The sequence below is a fragment of the Onychostoma macrolepis genome, chromosome 07, assembly GCF_012432095.1.
Source record: "Onychostoma macrolepis isolate SWU-2019 chromosome 07, ASM1243209v1, whole genome shotgun sequence".
In the NCBI taxonomy this organism is placed as follows: domain Eukaryota; kingdom Metazoa; phylum Chordata; class Actinopteri; order Cypriniformes; family Cyprinidae; genus Onychostoma; species Onychostoma macrolepis.
The window spans coordinates 47,732,675-47,748,916 of NC_081161.1; the positions used below are offsets into that span (position 1 = coordinate 47,732,675).

General features: G+C 38.1%; 1 protein-coding gene and 1 pseudogene across 1 annotated transcript; both read right to left on the reverse strand.

Annotated features, from left to right (window-relative positions):
- Nucleotides 1–369: 369 nt before the first annotated feature.
- On the reverse strand, nt 370–3,022 carry LOC131544596 (uncharacterized). Its single transcript, XM_058782935.1, has 9 exons — nt 2,812–3,022; nt 2,604–2,654; nt 2,446–2,490; nt 2,245–2,309; nt 1,908–2,112; nt 1,281–1,442; nt 1,042–1,130; nt 862–927; nt 370–466 (listed from the first exon to the last, which is right to left on the reverse strand). The coding sequence occupies exons 1-9, from the start codon at nt 2,971–2,973 to the stop codon at nt 457–459; spliced, it is 855 nt and encodes a 284-aa protein (XP_058638918.1). The 5' UTR covers nt 2,974–3,022; the 3' UTR covers nt 370–456.
- Nucleotides 3,019–8,201, reverse strand: LOC131543915 (uncharacterized; annotated as a pseudogene).
- Between the last annotated feature and the right edge of the window lie 8,041 nt (nt 8,202–16,242).

Below are 16,242 nucleotides of genomic sequence, written 5' to 3' on the forward strand. Positions count from 1 at the left end.
TTGATCTCGACACTCGGAGGCCGCACTTTCAGGACCGCAGACCCAGGACCCTAGTTTTGATGGACTGAAAAAAGTGCGACCAAGGCAGTATTTCCACCCAGTTTTAACTACATTAGAGTTTTAGAGTTTTTTTTTTTTAAGTTTTATTACACCCAAATACTACTTTCTTTATTGCAATTAAACCTGGTTCCTAGGAATGTTGAGTAATTATTGGGTCTAAGTAGCATAATATAATAACTCAAGTAAAATAAACAAGGAACCACAGTATAGTCTTTTCAGTCTCTAGATCAACCACATTTTCAAGTACAGAGGGAAGACACAAGGATGACTCTGGGGGTAGATTTAAGATTGTGTATATTTTATAAAATAATATATTAACAGTTGAACTTGAACACACACAAAAACAAATTTGTTCATGACGTGAACCACATAGAAAGAACTTCATGGACGACGTCTTCACTGACTCCTAAGAGAGAGAAAGACAGAGAAGTGAATGAAATAAGGAACATTTAGTTGAACATGTTCTATTCTCTAATTTTAAATTCCATATTTAAAAAATCTTAGTTACCACAGAGCACACACACATATACGATCCAAAAATAATTATATCAATCTTCATACCAATTAATGTTCATAATACTATTATTGCATACTGTTCAAAGATTTGGAAAAATTTTATTTTGATGTTGTGGGAACAAAGGTTCTTGAAACATTCATGTCAATAAAGCCCATCTGAACTGAGAAAAAAATAATAGAGAGAGATGCAAGAAATCTGAATAGAAATAATATTATTGACATGACTTTTCCTGACCTTTAAATGTTTAAAGCACACGTTGTGATGTATGCAGCAGCACTACCTACCAGCTGGATGCTCTCCCCTCTTTTCTCAGTTGTTTCTCTATCACCCTATTAAATTCTTCCACTTCACTGAAACAGTAAATGGAGAACATAATCACTGCTAGGTTAACAGAAATACTGTTAACGCTTAAAAAAAGGATACATTGGACATTGTGTAAAAACAATTCCATTTTCTACTCTTACCTGTGATGATAATCAGGACCAGAGAGGAAGGCCTGCTCAGCATCCTGCAGAGACCAATTCTGAAGCCCAGCCAGGCCATATATGATGACCTATCAAAATAAAATTGTTAATTGAAATACACACAGGTCTGTACATAAGTAGCATAAGGTATAATATACATTAGGGTTTGAAAGGGCAGAAACATGCACAATACATCATATTGTTATGCATACCTCTGGAAACAGAACACCACAGATTACCTGCACTTCATCCGTGAAGCTCAGCTGCGTAGGTGTTTTATGTATTACTGACTTCAGAAAAGCAAAAAGGTTGTCCTGTTGTTCTTCACTGTCAAGGTAGACAGGCACCTGGCGAAAGGACTTCGGAGGATACCACTTTGAAGTCTTCCCGTTGAGTACGTCCTACGGGCAAATTATTTTGCCACAATTACTACAATTATTTTGTGGTAATAGGATTTTTAAGTGTATTGTGTGATAGTTGTTAGTGAAGGAGCGACTGACTTTAAAGCTTGAATATGCAGAATTGGAGAAACGAGCAAGACTAAGGTCGATTTTAAAAGCAATCAACTAAAAATATTCCACCCCCTACATTTAGGGCTTATTTCAAAGCCAAACCTCCAAAACAACTGGACATGCACTGCCTGAGTACTGCTGGAGTACTCCGCTGAAGATCAATGAGTGCATGGGCAGATTGTGTGCAGGTAGGCAGGTATGTATTTAGAGAGGCAGGTAGGCGACCAATCACAGACAGGATTTTTATTTGCCTGTTACTGCCAATAAATGGGCTGCATAGTTGACAATATTTTTAACAAAAGCCCTGGTTGATTTATTTACTGTGAGTCTGTAATGATGAATATGTCTAAGTACCACCAAATGCTGTTCAGCTCCCGGTGACTGTACAATGAAGTCCACCAGTCTCTTTTCCTCTGCAGTGCGGTCGAAGACAGCCTGCGTGTGGGCTGGAATTTCCTCAGTGATGGCACGCTTCCTTGGCACTCTGAATATTGGCTGAAGGGTTCCCTGTAACAAACTTCTGGCCTCATCAGTCCAGAAGGCAAACCTCTGGCCATACCTTTCAAACATTAACAACAAGATTAATCTAAAGTATTGCATAAAAAAATTATTGGTGTCTACTTATAACTTTAAGTTAATGTAGTCAACAGGTGAATATACACATATTGTTTATTGTTTAGGGCTGTCATACCCATCAATTTTAAAACGCTCCATTAGAAGAAGACACCACCACTTCCGAATCAAAGGCATGTCCATCTGAAAGAAATGTGACAATGATAAGGAGAGTCTTTATCATGAAGTAAAGAGATACATTAAAAACTAAACAAGTATGTATATAAGAAACATTTAAAGCGTCAATTTCATCCTTATAAACATTTTTGAATCAACTCGCCTCTTGGAATTGAAACCCTGTGCTTGTCACAATGGAAAGTGTATACTGAAATGGAGAAGAAGGAAAACATTTGATTTACTATGTTGACAGAAACATGCAAATGGGTTCCACACACACACACACACACACACACACACACAAAAAAAAGGAAACTTTACCATAAGCACAAAAATCCCACAGTCATTACCACAGATCTGTCGTGGCAAGCTCTATAATCAACAAAAAATAAGGTAAGATTAGTGATACATGAAACATGACTGATAGATCAAAGGTGCTGTCTTCTCCGTCACATGTCTTGTATATAAAATACAGATTACGGGCAATCATATTTCATTGGAATATCTAATTATGCAATATATTATTCACCACAATATCATGCCCAGTCTTCTCAGTCCAGCTCCCAGGATCAATTTTCTGAGCAAGATCTCTATACAATAAAAAAAAATACAAATAATTTGAAACAGATAGATGTGACAACCACTTTAGGCTATAGGAACGTAGCCGAAATGTAAATTGCAATATGAACATGGCAAACAGTATGCCTCAAATGTAGACCTAAAAATGGCTCTGTATTCAGCATCACCAAACCCAGACTCATGCAGGGTGTACTGCGAGTCTAAAAAGAGGATCTCTCTCAGGAGTGGCTTCATGATCTATAATGTGATAATGGTTAAAGACATGCACATGAGTGTAAAAGTCATTAGGACAAAGAGTAGAGCTGCAGTTCACTTTGTTGGAATACACATGAACTAACCAAATTAATTACCACTACATGTAGTATCTAGTAAGAGTAACATTCCCTTACACAAAGAACGAAGTGTCCTGGCCCGTTTATGTTGGTCCAACCTGGAAAGACTAAGAAGTCTTTCATGTCGACATCCTCCTAACATTAATGAAAAATGTTGTCATTATGCAGTACTACATTTTTGTGACACCATATATATTTTATATTCACTCACTGGAAAGTTGGCAGTGATGTTGCTTTGTGTATCCTTCCATGTAGGAACAACGAACATGTCCTTTATATAAATGTCTTTGCCCTATGAGGAAAAAAACAGCAACTTTGAAAGTAGACAATAAAATAACAGATTAAATTAACAGCACAGATTTAAGCTTTAGTCTCAGATAAAAGTTACATACATGTTGCTGAGCTGCTTCATGAATCAATTTAAAGCAGGCATTCCCAATCTGCAAGAAATAATCAAAACTCATCAGTGAACAAGCATAAAAGCAAATAAAAATGCTGTTTAACTTCCCAGTACTCACATGAGAATCCATGTCTCTTAGCAACCCCAGGCTCCAGAATTCTTCACGTGTGATACATACGGGCCCTTCTTTCACAATAATTTCAGCTGCAGGACGTCCTGTGTCCAGCACATAATTGAGCTGCAAATAATAGATATTATTATTATTATTATAAGTGTGTGACATGAAAAACAATTACTATTTTAACTAATTAACTTACCAGTTGGTCCTGTATAGGATTCCATTCTTTTGCAAAGGGCATAAATGCCAAAGAGTAGACAATAGCCGCTGTCGGGGTCGTGCCGGGGGCCGCTGTCGGGGGCACGGATTCTGCTGAATCAAAAGTAGAAAATCACAATATATTAATTCATTAATAGTCATATGTGTTAGTGCAAGTCTACGAATGTCCAATGTACTAGGTTAAGCAGTGGAAGGTGTCTTAATGAATACTGTAATTTATAAAAATATAAATAAATATTTAAACTATGCAAAACAGTGAATAATAATATGCTGTATTTGTGATAGATTTGCATATGAAATTTGAAAAGTTACCCAACACTGCCTGGCTGTGGATATTCATAGCTATCTTGGTATCGAAAGCCTTTTTTATGTCTCCCAATCGTTGTTTGTTTTTGTGACAATTGTAGTGGTGAATGATATTCCTCATGAGAAACAGATGAGTTGATGGTAAAGCCATGTTTAAGAAGTAATTGTTTTTTTTTCATTTTACAAACAGCTGTTCTGCTACTTGGCTGTTGACTATTCCAGCAAGTTGCGGGACCAGGCCAAGCTTCCGCAAGGCATCACGGGCATCCTTTGTGTTATCTTCATGGAAACGATCATACAGAGCATAATGCTCTGCTGAACCAGTTATGGGATGGCCATCACAGTCTGGGACCACTTTCTTGCAATTCAACCAAGGAAGTGACACCTTTAGTTTCCCATCTTTGGCTAGTGCTATGTTTTCTGCAGTTGGGGCTTTTAACCGTCCTTCAAATGGTTTGAAGGGCAACCTTTCTGGTTCTCTCAGATTCATGTGTGTTGCTAGTCCACGTGCAAAGTCATATATTACAATATTTGGCATGTATTTCCAAGAAAGGAGCATGTCTGTGAAGTCACGTGGGCTTTCAGCTCTAATGTTGCACTTTATACTGTATACAATGCCACACGGGCACATAATCACAGCCCAGCCGCCTGAAATGGAAAGAGGCAGAAATGAACAGATTATAAAAAGACGACCTTTGTTTATCCAACTAAAAAGTTTTTCATCCTCACTGATATGTGTATGTGAAATCACATTTCAGATATTCAAAGAGTAACACCATTTGAAGTTATTCCACCCATTGAAAAACCTGGTAACACTTTACAATACGGGTGCACAAATATGCATTAAATAATGCTTAACAAATGCACAGATAATCATGAGTTAATGTATAACTCATGATGAACTAAACCATTTATTAATGATTACTGCATTAGCAACTAATGAACATTCGATATGATTCAAAGATTAAGTAATCAATAAATTGTTATCAGTTAAATGTGTCATAGTATATTAACTATCTAATAACTTATTTTATTAACTAATGAAGTAAATTCATATGTTAATTACCACACTGGGTCGAAGCCATGCCTTTAAACTTCTTTAAGCTAAAGATTAATTAAAGCAGGCAACTGGAAGTTTAAAGGCATGGCTTCGACCCAGTGTGGTAATTAACATATGAATTTACTTCATTAGTTAATAAAATAAGTTATTAGGTAGTTAATATATTATGACACATTTAACTGATAACAATTTATTGATTACTTACTCTATGAATCATATCGAATGTTCATTTATTGCTGATGCAGTAATTGTTAATAAATGGTTTAGGTCTTCATGAGTTACACATTAACTCATGATTATCTGTGCATTTGTTAAGCATGAATTAATGTATATTAGTGTCACCGTATTGTAAAGTGTTACCAAAAACCTTAACAATAATAGTGTCTTACACATACAGTACACTGTGACATTTTGCTTACCTGACGCAGCCCAAATCTTTTGAAAGACCTTGTCATACGTGTGCCTTGACTTCAATTCATTGGACAGTCTCAGGAGGAGGTCATTTCGCGATCCAGAGGAATCCAACCCACACTCCCTGCATAATTTCCTAACCACTTGAACCTGTCAAATAAAATAAAATGTGAGGATCTGCATGTTTTCAGGTGAAATAATGGCCTGTAAATCACTCCTAAAAAGACAAATATAATTAAATGTATTTTTACCTTCTGCTTGTACAGCTCCTCTGTCAGGCGGTCTTCAGAGACTGTTATTTCACAGACCTCAGCTGGTTTTGCCGGACGGACTTTTTCAAATTCCGTATTGAGGACACTGTTTGACCGGCGTGTATTTCTGCCTATCCACGGCGCCCAAAAGTGAAAAGTTGGCGGAACTTTAAATGGATTGTGTTGATCACCTTTGGGAATATCAAAACACAAGAAATATATTAAAACATCTTGATCTTGACACCTTGAAAAAATATAAACATGACATGTAACACGTTTTAGTTTGTTAATTATTTTGTCACACAATTCTTCAGTCATTGAAAAAGGTGTTACATTTTGACAAATTAATCTTGGTTTGCATTACTTGTTACAAATCCTCGACTGATCCTTTCCGTTGAAAGTGCTTCCCAAAAATGCCCCATATCAACCTCTCCATTAAAGTCCTCTGGAGGTCGTTCAAGGTCACTTACTAAAGAAATAATGTGAAAAAATATTACACAAATAGTAAATTCTGAAAGTAACCTGGTGTGTGTTTCCGAAAAGCATTGTTAGTGAACTATGGTCGTAAGTCCCATTGAGCTCAATTGGTAACGACAGAACTTGCAACTGTAGTTCGTTTTGGGAAACGCACCCCTGGTCTGTAATTGACATCTAAATCAGTCTATTCCATGAAAAAATTTTACCTGACAAATGGAAGGCTCCCTTTTTATGGAGGTCCATGATGACCACTGGTGGATGATCACCACAATTTACACAGGAATACTGATAGTCATGATCAGTGAGTGCTTCAAAATGAAGATACCCATGAAGAACTGTATTAGCTGAGGGAAACTTTACCCCTGTAGTCAGTTCTAAATATTCTACCACTCTGCTCACTGCAGTATGCACCTAAGGGAGAAACATTATAGTGAAAATACAGAAAATGTTCTGTTTAAATTTCATATATTTTCCATTTAAAAAGATTCATTCACAGGTTATACTTAAATTAAATAAAAATACCTGTAGCATGTTCCTTATGGTTAAGCATAAAGAGAGATCAAGGATTATCCGGTCATTAAAATTGTGTAGGCCATCTTTCCACTCTTGGTAACGGTAGAAGGTTCCGCATTGATGGCAAGATTTACAGTACGTAGAGATGTCTAGAAATCAGAAGTTTCAACAATATTTTCAGTACAGTTTACAACACATTCAATGATTAATGAAAGCACAGCAAATCTACCACAGTGGATTGTCATAAGATATAAATAGTTTCATTGACCTACCTTCAATAATACGCGAGCTGGTTAGGATTTTGGCCTTATTTGTAATGAGGATTGGGTCACTCATGGGTACATTGCCAGGGCACTTCTGGCACATCATCTCCAGTGGAATGAGGTGCCTTGGGTATTCTTTTTCCAATAATGGATGACGTAAATGTTCTGGCAGAACAGCAGGTAATTTTTTGAACTTCAAAATATACTCAACCATGGCTTTGAACTTTTGGTCATCTTTTGGAGGATAAGGAATGTTACCCAGCTCAACCTCATCATGACGGCCTCCATCCTCTGTTGATGTTTGAAATTCCACCTCCTCAGTGCACCGGACTTTCCTGAACAGCTCACGGTGAGTCTGAAATAAGTGCCATTTTGCAATGTACTTGTGTTGGCATGATCTCTTCATCCTTGCACAAGGACAGTGCCACGAATTCTTTTTTTGTGTCATATGACACCATGACTCTTCCTAAACGACTGTAATATGAAACAGTCGGCTCATAAACGGATATGTATTTTTTGGACTGAGGGATTCCAATTTGGGAGTATACAGACAGAGGTATATGGTTGGCATTTGCAAGGTTTTGCAGATCAAGGCAGACCTTCTTTTTATCCTCGCCAAACCACCGGCTGTTCACCATCTCATTAAGTGTTTCCTCACTAAGTACAGGAGAGGAGACATAGGATGTGCAGTAAGTTAATGATTTAAGGTGTATGCATTGATGTGCTTTTAACCCACTTCTCCATGCCAACTCCATGTTCACCTCCCAGATAGCAAAAATCATTTGGGCCAGATCTGGTCCAGACCCATCGGACGTTCTGGACCAGATCCGTGTAACGGACTCGGGCCGGTGTCTTTTGGCACAACGGGCCAATACCGGCATGGATCCGGTTTTTCCGGATCTGGGCCAGAACCGGGCCAGCTCCAGACCAGATGTGGATTCCTTTATGGTGATTTGGCCCAAATGTGGGCAGGATCTGGTCCAGTACCATGCCGGATCTGGGCCAGCTCATTTTGTGTATTATTATATATGCCTTCATACACACACACAAATAAGTTGTATACATATCTAGAATTCAAACACAATTTGTTTATTTGTAAAGTGCTTTTCACAATACATATTTCAATGCAGCTTTACAGAAAATGCATTTAAAAAGAGTATTGCATTTAAAAGTTACAAATAAAAAGAGTCCATATGCCACAGTATTTGTACAGTTCCCGGATAATACAAATCATACAAGTAGATAATGACTATTTAAGTAGAAATTATAAATACCTTTAAAGCAATGATTACAAGCATCTTACCCAGACAGCAAGCAGTGTCGGCCCAGATCCGGCCCACAACTGGCCCGCATGGATTTCACACGGGCCAGATGTGGGCTGGACCTGGGCCAGAACTATGTTGCTGTCTGGGTACATAATACATAATTAAATATCTTTTTTGTCTTAAGGTATAACACGAAGGTCTTAGACAACAAAAGTTTAAAGAACTGATTTAGATGTACAGACAATTACTGTCCTGAACACTATTAAAACAATATTCATATTAAAACAATTGAATTACTACACTACATCTTTTCTTTTGATAATTTTTGCATCAAAAGCAAAATTAAAGTTAATTTAAAACTACCCCAAGTAGTATAAGTCTCTACTTCTAGTGCTTACTGTACATAATATTCACTAAGCTTAAAACAGTGCTACACAATGAGAATGAGAAGAATCTGAATAATTACCACAGGAAATTTTATATCACAGGAAAGGTCTTACAAATGTGTGTCACCATTGTGTGCTTGAGTTGGTTCTAGTTGTTCGAGTCTTCTGCAATGCCGCTTTTGAGGTAAATGCGAGCCCTCCATCTGACTCCACAGCTTAAAGACAGTTCCCCTTTTCGTTGTCTCTAAAAAAAAAAGATTAAATATCTTTTAATATTAAAATATTAATATTAAATATTATATACACACATACATACAGTACATATATACACAAACACACATAAGGTCAAAGTTTACATACACCTTGCAGAATCTGCAAAATGTTAATTATTTTACCAAAATAAGAGGGATAAGATATTTACATATTGTCCACAAGAGGAAAAATTGTTGAATTTATAAAAATGACCCGTTGTTTACATCCACTTGATTCTTAATACTGTGTTGTTCCCTGAATGATCCACAGCTGTGTGTTTTTGTTTAGTGAAAGTTGCTCATGAGTCCCTTGTTTGTTCTGAACAGTTAAACTGTCTGCTGTTCTTCAGAAAAATCAGCAGTGACTGTATGATTTTCAGATCCATCTTTTCACACTGAGGACAACTGAGGGACTCATATGCAACTATTACAGAAGGTTTAAACGCTCACTGATGCTCCAGAAGAAAAAAATAATGTATTAAGGGGGTGAAAACGTTTTGAATTTGAAGAAGGGTAAATTTAACTTATTTTGTCTTGTGGGAAACATGTAACCCAGACAGCAACATAGTGTTGGCCCAGATCCGGCCCACATATGGCCCACGTGAAACCCATGCATGCCAGATGTGGGCCAGATCTGGGCTGACACTGCTTGCTGTCTGGGAAGTATCTTCTGTAGCTTCTGAAGGGCAGTACTAAATGAAAAAAATATTTAGGCAAAATAAGAAAAATGTACACCTTCATTCTGTTTAAAAGTTTTCACCCCCTTAATGTATCGTGTTTCCTTCTGGAGCATCAGTAAGCTTTTTCACTTCCAGTTCTTGTTGATTATATAATTATAAAATGATCGTACACAAAATGAATAGTAGTTATTATGATTGATGTGGTTTGGAATTCGGTAAAAGTGCTTAAAAAAATATGATCAGAATATTGAATTTACCTGTAATCGAGTAATTTTGTCCAGCTTTGTGTGTAACAAAGATAATGTTCATTCTGCTTACTGCCCATAGGTGTAAAGTATAATAACTGATATAACAGAGAAGAAAAGCAAGGGGAACCTGTGCCACCTGTTTTATATATTAAAAATACACAACTAATTGCATATTACACAGATATGTTATGAATGTATTTGTTTCATTTAGTATTACAAAGCAAGGAAGGCAATGTTTAAGCCTTACACATAAGAGTCACAGTTTATTAACATGCTCCACTGTGGAAATTAGTGCATGGGACATCAGTGTCATACACACTTCCTTTAATCACCGACTTGAGATGAAAAAGGGTTTGTACCCAAATGACACACAGACTATAGCATTGCTAGAGGACTATGACTGTCATAACAGGTATATTGTTCAGGATGAGTGTGAAGTTATTTGAAGGAGCATTTCTCCAGAAAGCTGCAAGCCTCAATCGGCCCTAACAAACAGTATGTTTTGAACAGCACAAGTTGCAACATTATCAGGCACTCATTATTATCAATACTCAATTATAAATTGTGGCATTCAAATAGCTTGAATATCTCAAACTCCACTGAAAACTAAAAAATAAAAAAAATGGACTCACCTTATTCGACAGTCCCAGCTCTCAGGTGGAACCTGAAATTGAAACAGATCGTTATATAGTGTTGCTGGACAATTTCTCAGTTCATTTACCCAATTAACATGGAGCATACCGTTAACAGAAATAAAAGCATATTTTGGCAAAGATTTTATAAATAAAACCATACCAAACAATATAATGTAATACATGTATATCTCCTCAGTGCCCCTCTGTTTCTATCATTCAGTGTGCCTGAAGCGTTCTGCCTGCTTATTCAAGGGGACTGGGCTCGTCAAAAGTTTGGACACATTACTGTTTTTAATGTTCTTGAAACAAGTCTCTTATGCTCATCAAGCCAGCATTTATTTGATCAAAAATAAAGAAAAAAACTAATATTGTGAAGTATTAAAAATAATGAAATGAAATAAAATAATGGTTTTCTATTTTAATATACTTCAAAATATAATTTATTTCTGTGATCAAAGCTGAATTTTCAGCATCATTACTCGTCTTCAGTGTCACATGATCCTTCAGAAATCATTATAATATACTAATTTGATACTCCGTTGTTATCGATGTTGGAAACAGTTGTGCTGCTTAATTTTTGGGAATCTGTGATACTTTTTCAGGATTTATTGATGAATAAAAGTTAAAAGAAAAGCATTTATTTATTCAGCTTTGCCATCACAGAAATAAATTATATTTTAATTACAATTTTAAAAGTAATTAACAGTTAAAATATGTTTTTTATGAATACATTGTAAAATGTAATTTATTCCTGTGATCAAAGCTGTATTTTCAGCATCATTACTCGTCTTCAGTCTCACATGATCTTCAGAAATCATTCTAATATTATTATTTGCTGCTCAAGAAACATTTCTGATTATTATCAGTTGAAAAACAGTTATGCTCCTTAATATATGCAGAAACCATGATATACAACCATTCACATGTTTGGTGTGTGTTATTTAATAGAAATGACTGTTTTATTTAGCAAATAGGCATTAAATTGATAAAAGTAAAAACATTTATAATGAAGCAAAAATATATTTCAAATAAATGATGTTCTTTTGAACTGTCTATTCATCAAAGAATCATAAAAATGTTTCCAGAAAATGTTAAGCAGCAAAAACTGTATTTTTTTTTTTTTTTTTTACATCTAATAATAATAATAATAAGAAGAAGAACCATTACTGATAACTGAGCACCAATATAAATCCAGCACTAAATCAGCAAGTTAGAATGATTTCTGAACGATCGAGCACTGAAGACTGCAGTAATGATGCTGAAAATTCACAGGAATAAATTACATTTTAAAATATATTCAAATGATATTTCACAATATTACTTTTTTAATTTTATTTTTGATCAAATAAATGCATGCAGCCTTGAGGGTTAGCGCTTAAACATTAACACTGCTAGCCCACCATGACAGGCAGCAATCTTAAACATTAAATTTTAATGGAAGCAGTCAAAATTACTAAAGTTTAAATTCAGTAATTAAGTTAAAATTCGTAAATTACGTATAATTACAGACCTCTGGACCGTTTTCTTCATGTTAGCAAGTCCTCTGATAATAGGCCTAAAGTGTTCGCCGGTCCAACACCGATCTAAGGAGCAATAAATACACCAAACCTTTAAGTTATCGAGTACACAACATAATAAGAGATTAATTTGTTAGTAGAACAGTGTGATATCACACGGTGTGACATACCTTAGTGAAGTTTTAGAGGATAACAGCCCGTGCCTCGATCGTCTTGACGTCTTCTTCTTCTATTAAGGTTTTTTGGCGGTTGGCAAACAACTTTTTGGTGCATTACCGCCACCATCTGGTGTGAGTGTGGACCAGAATGTTGTGTGTAAGCATTGTTTAAAAAACTATATCCTTCCACTTAAATTGGTTTCTCTAAGATATTGAAACAGTATATTACAACACATTTGTTTTACTCTTTCCGCGAAATCCTAATCAAGCCAGCATTTATTTGATCAAAAATACAGAAAAAAGTATTACAATTTAAAATAATGGTTTTCTATTTTAATTTACTTCAAAATACAATTTACTGCTTTGATCAAAGCAAATATCTTTGATGTCTTCTGTTCTGAACTGCAGATAAACACGCGCTCGTTTCGGACGCGGCCCGGATCTGCTCTGCTACAGTAGTTCCCGCCACTGAAACCGGGCCCGGGCTGGATCCATGTTACAGCACTGAAACGGATGTGACTGTAATACGGATTTGCCGGTTTGAAAACGGATCCGGCACAGAGTCAACTGCTGTCTGGGCTGGCACTCAGCAGATTCACAGAAAACGTGTTGATTTTCCTCCCAGACTTTATTTTGAACGTGCAGAGGTGTAGTGACCCCGTGAAAAGATTTATGAACAGTATAAACTCTATTCTCTGGATCTATGCATTCACTTGGAAGGTGTGAACTTGCTGTAATGTCCTTATGTTTTCCTGTGTGTTTCCTTTCTATGTGCCTTTTTAAATTAATTCTGTTCATGCTAAGCTGGCATATGGGACCATTTTTACGCAGTACTTGCTTCACACGGACCCTTTGTATTTGCGTACTCGGGGTGGCTGGCACAGTGAAGGTTGTTGGAGCTGGAACGGTGGAAGTACTTGGAGCTGGAACGATGGGAGTAGTTGGAGCTGGAACGGTGGGAGTAGTTGGAGCTGGAACGGTGGGAGTACTTGGAGCTGGAACGATGGGAGTAGTTGGAGCTGGAACGATGGGAGTACTTGAGCTGGAACGGTGGAAGTACTTGGAGCTGGAACGATGGGAGTAGTTGGAGCTGGAATGATGGGAGTACTTGAGCTGGAACGGTGGGAGTACTTGGAGCTGGAACGGTGGAAGTACTTGGAGCTGGAATGATGGGAGTACTTGAGCTGGAACGGTGGGAGTACTTGAGCTGGAACGATGGGAGTACTTGGAGCTGGAACGATGGGAGTAGTTGGAGCTGGAACGGTGGGAGTACTTGGAGCTGGAACGGTGGGAGTACTTGAGCTGGAACGGTGGGAGTACTTGGAGCTGGAACGGTGGGAGTACTTGGAGCTGGAACGGTGGAAGTACTTGGAGCTGGAACGATGGGAGTAGTTGGAGCTGGAGCGGTGGGAGTACTTGGAGCTGGAACGGTGGAAGTACTTAGAGCTGGAGCGATGGGAGTAGTTGGAGCTGGAACGATGGGAGTACTTGGAGCTGGAACGATGGGAGTAGTTGGAGCTGGAACGATGGGAGTACTTGGAGCTGGAACGGTGGAAGTACTTGGAGCTGGAACGATGGGAGTAGTTGGAGCTGGAATGATGGGAGTACTTGAGCTGGAACGGTGGGAGTACTTGGAGCTGGAACGGTGGAAGTACTTGGAGCTGGAATGATGGGAGTACTTGAGCTGGAACGGTGGGAGTACTTGAGCTGGAACGATGGGAGTACTTGGAGCTGGAACGATGGGAGTAGTTGGAGCTGGACGGTGGGAGTACTTGGAGCTGGAACGGTGGGAGTACTTGGAGCTGGAACGGTGGGAGTACTTGGAGCTGGAACGGTGGGAGTACTTGGAGCTGGAACGGTGGAAGTACTTGGAGCTGGAACGATGGGAGTAGTTGGAGCTGGAACGGTGGGAGTACTTGGAGCTGGAACGGTGGAAGTACTTAGAGCTGGAACGATGGGAGTAGTTGGAGCTGGAACGATGGGAGTACTTGGAGCTGGAACGGTGGGAGTAGTTGGAGCTGGAACGGTGGGAGTAGTTGGAGCTGGAACGGTGGGAGTACTTGGAGCTGGAGCGATGGGAGTAGTTGGAGCTGGACGGTGGGAGTAGTTGGAGCTGGAGCGATGGGAGTAGTTGGAGCTGGAACGGTGGGAGTAGTTGGAGCTGGAACGGTGGGAGTAGTTGGAGCTGGAACGGTGGGAGTAGTTGGAGCTGGAACGGTGGGAGTAGTTGGAGCTGGAACGGTGGGAGTAGTTGGAGCTGGAGCGGTGGGAGTAGTTGGAGCTGGAACGGTGGGAGTAGTTGGAGCTGGAACGGTGGGAGTAGTTGGAGCTGGACGGTGGGAGTAGTTGGAGCTGGAGCGGTGGGAGTAGTTGGAGCTGGAACGATGGGAGTAGTTGGAGCTGGAACGGTGGTGGTTGTGGCAGGGTGCTTACCCTTGCAAAAAGACAGATGCTTCATGAAGTCCGGTTTACGTAGCAGCATGGAATTACAGTGGATGCAGTGGTAATGCCACTTTGGTCGGCAATCTAATCCACATCTGTGAATGGTATACCCTAAAACATAAGAACAATAAACTGCAGTATTATTGTGACGGTCATCAGTGTAAATTATGAATCCCCAAAATCTGAATCAGGTTAACAAAAACAAAACATAAATGCAGTTGTTTGGATTCATTGCTCAAATTGAATTAATCTTTACATTGCATTTCCCAAAAGAATGTTTGCAAATGTTACCTTCATGGAGAACTGCACGTTTGAAATGGCTCTCCAAATGGTTTTTCACTTTGCTCAACTTTGTTGGTTGAAACAAAGCAGAACTGCAGAACGGGCAGTGAAACTCCTTGCAGCATGTAGTGCATCTCTTTACTTCAGGAAAGGATCTCCCTTCTTGGATTGTTATGTGTTTCTTGAAAAATATTTTAAGTTAATTTCACATAAATAAATAGACATAAATTAGGCCTAAGCCTAGTACTTGACCAATTTATTTATTTATTTTTTGTCATACTATTGCCTGCCCTGAGCTGAGTCCTTGAAAGCACTTCATATAGAGTACAGTACACAGTATATGATACAATGTAACGTGGTATTTTAACAGTCAATTATTATGATGGCCTCTCTGTTATGTCTGACTATTAAATGTCTCAACCAACATGATATAACCATGTCAAAATGAAGAGACGTACTTATAACATGTATTGTTGGGTAACGTTAAACAGGCTGACTGTGAGCACGTGACAGTTAAAACATTAAGATTATTTTAATTTAATTAATTAAAATTGAAAAACAATGAGTAATTAACAAGCTTTCACAACGAACGTGCTACAGTTTATTGCGCTGTCAATAAGTCAACACAGGCTTATCATGCAACAGTTTCGTTAAGAATGTGCTAACAATTCATTTTACAGCATTAGAGGCTAATATATGATGGCTATGCATTCACGACTATTTAGCAAATCACGATCACTTCGGCTATGTTAACGTGCCAATGAAATGCATCACAATTGTTTTTAATGTTAAACAAATAAAAATGTATTCATATTTGATACTCACACTCTGACTGTCATCCATCTTCGCTGGTCCTCTAATTCGGTAGGTGGCGCTGTCACTAAAAACCTAGGGTCCTAGAAATGCGGTCCTGAAAATGCAGCCTCCGGTTTTGCAGGCAGATGCTACTCCACTCCGATCGTCTCTTAATGACAGACTGCCACAGAGAGAGCGCCACCTACAGACACGTCCAGTCCATTATAACTGAGAAATCACCGCTCTGCTTTTGTTTAAAATATGAAAATATGATGTTAGAGACACAACCCTTTAATCATGACAAGTTACAAGTTTCATGCGATTTTATTTCTATTTTTTTTCTCCATTCACTAGGTCTCTTATTATTATTAT

Excerpts from the sequence above, each read along its gene's own strand:
- LOC131544596 (XM_058782935.1), bottom strand. The coding sequence starts at position 2,973 with ATGTTCATATTGCAATTTACATTTCGGCTACGTTCCTATAGCCTAAAG. Across the intron at positions 2,655-2,811 it reads AGACTGGGCATGATATTGTG|AGCTTGCCACGACAGATCTG; the intron begins GTGAATAATATA and ends TGTTGATTATAG. Across the intron at positions 1,443-1,907 it reads GAGCTGAACAGCATTTGGTG|GACGTACTCAACGGGAAGAC; the intron begins GTACTTAGACAT and ends ATTTGCCCGTAG.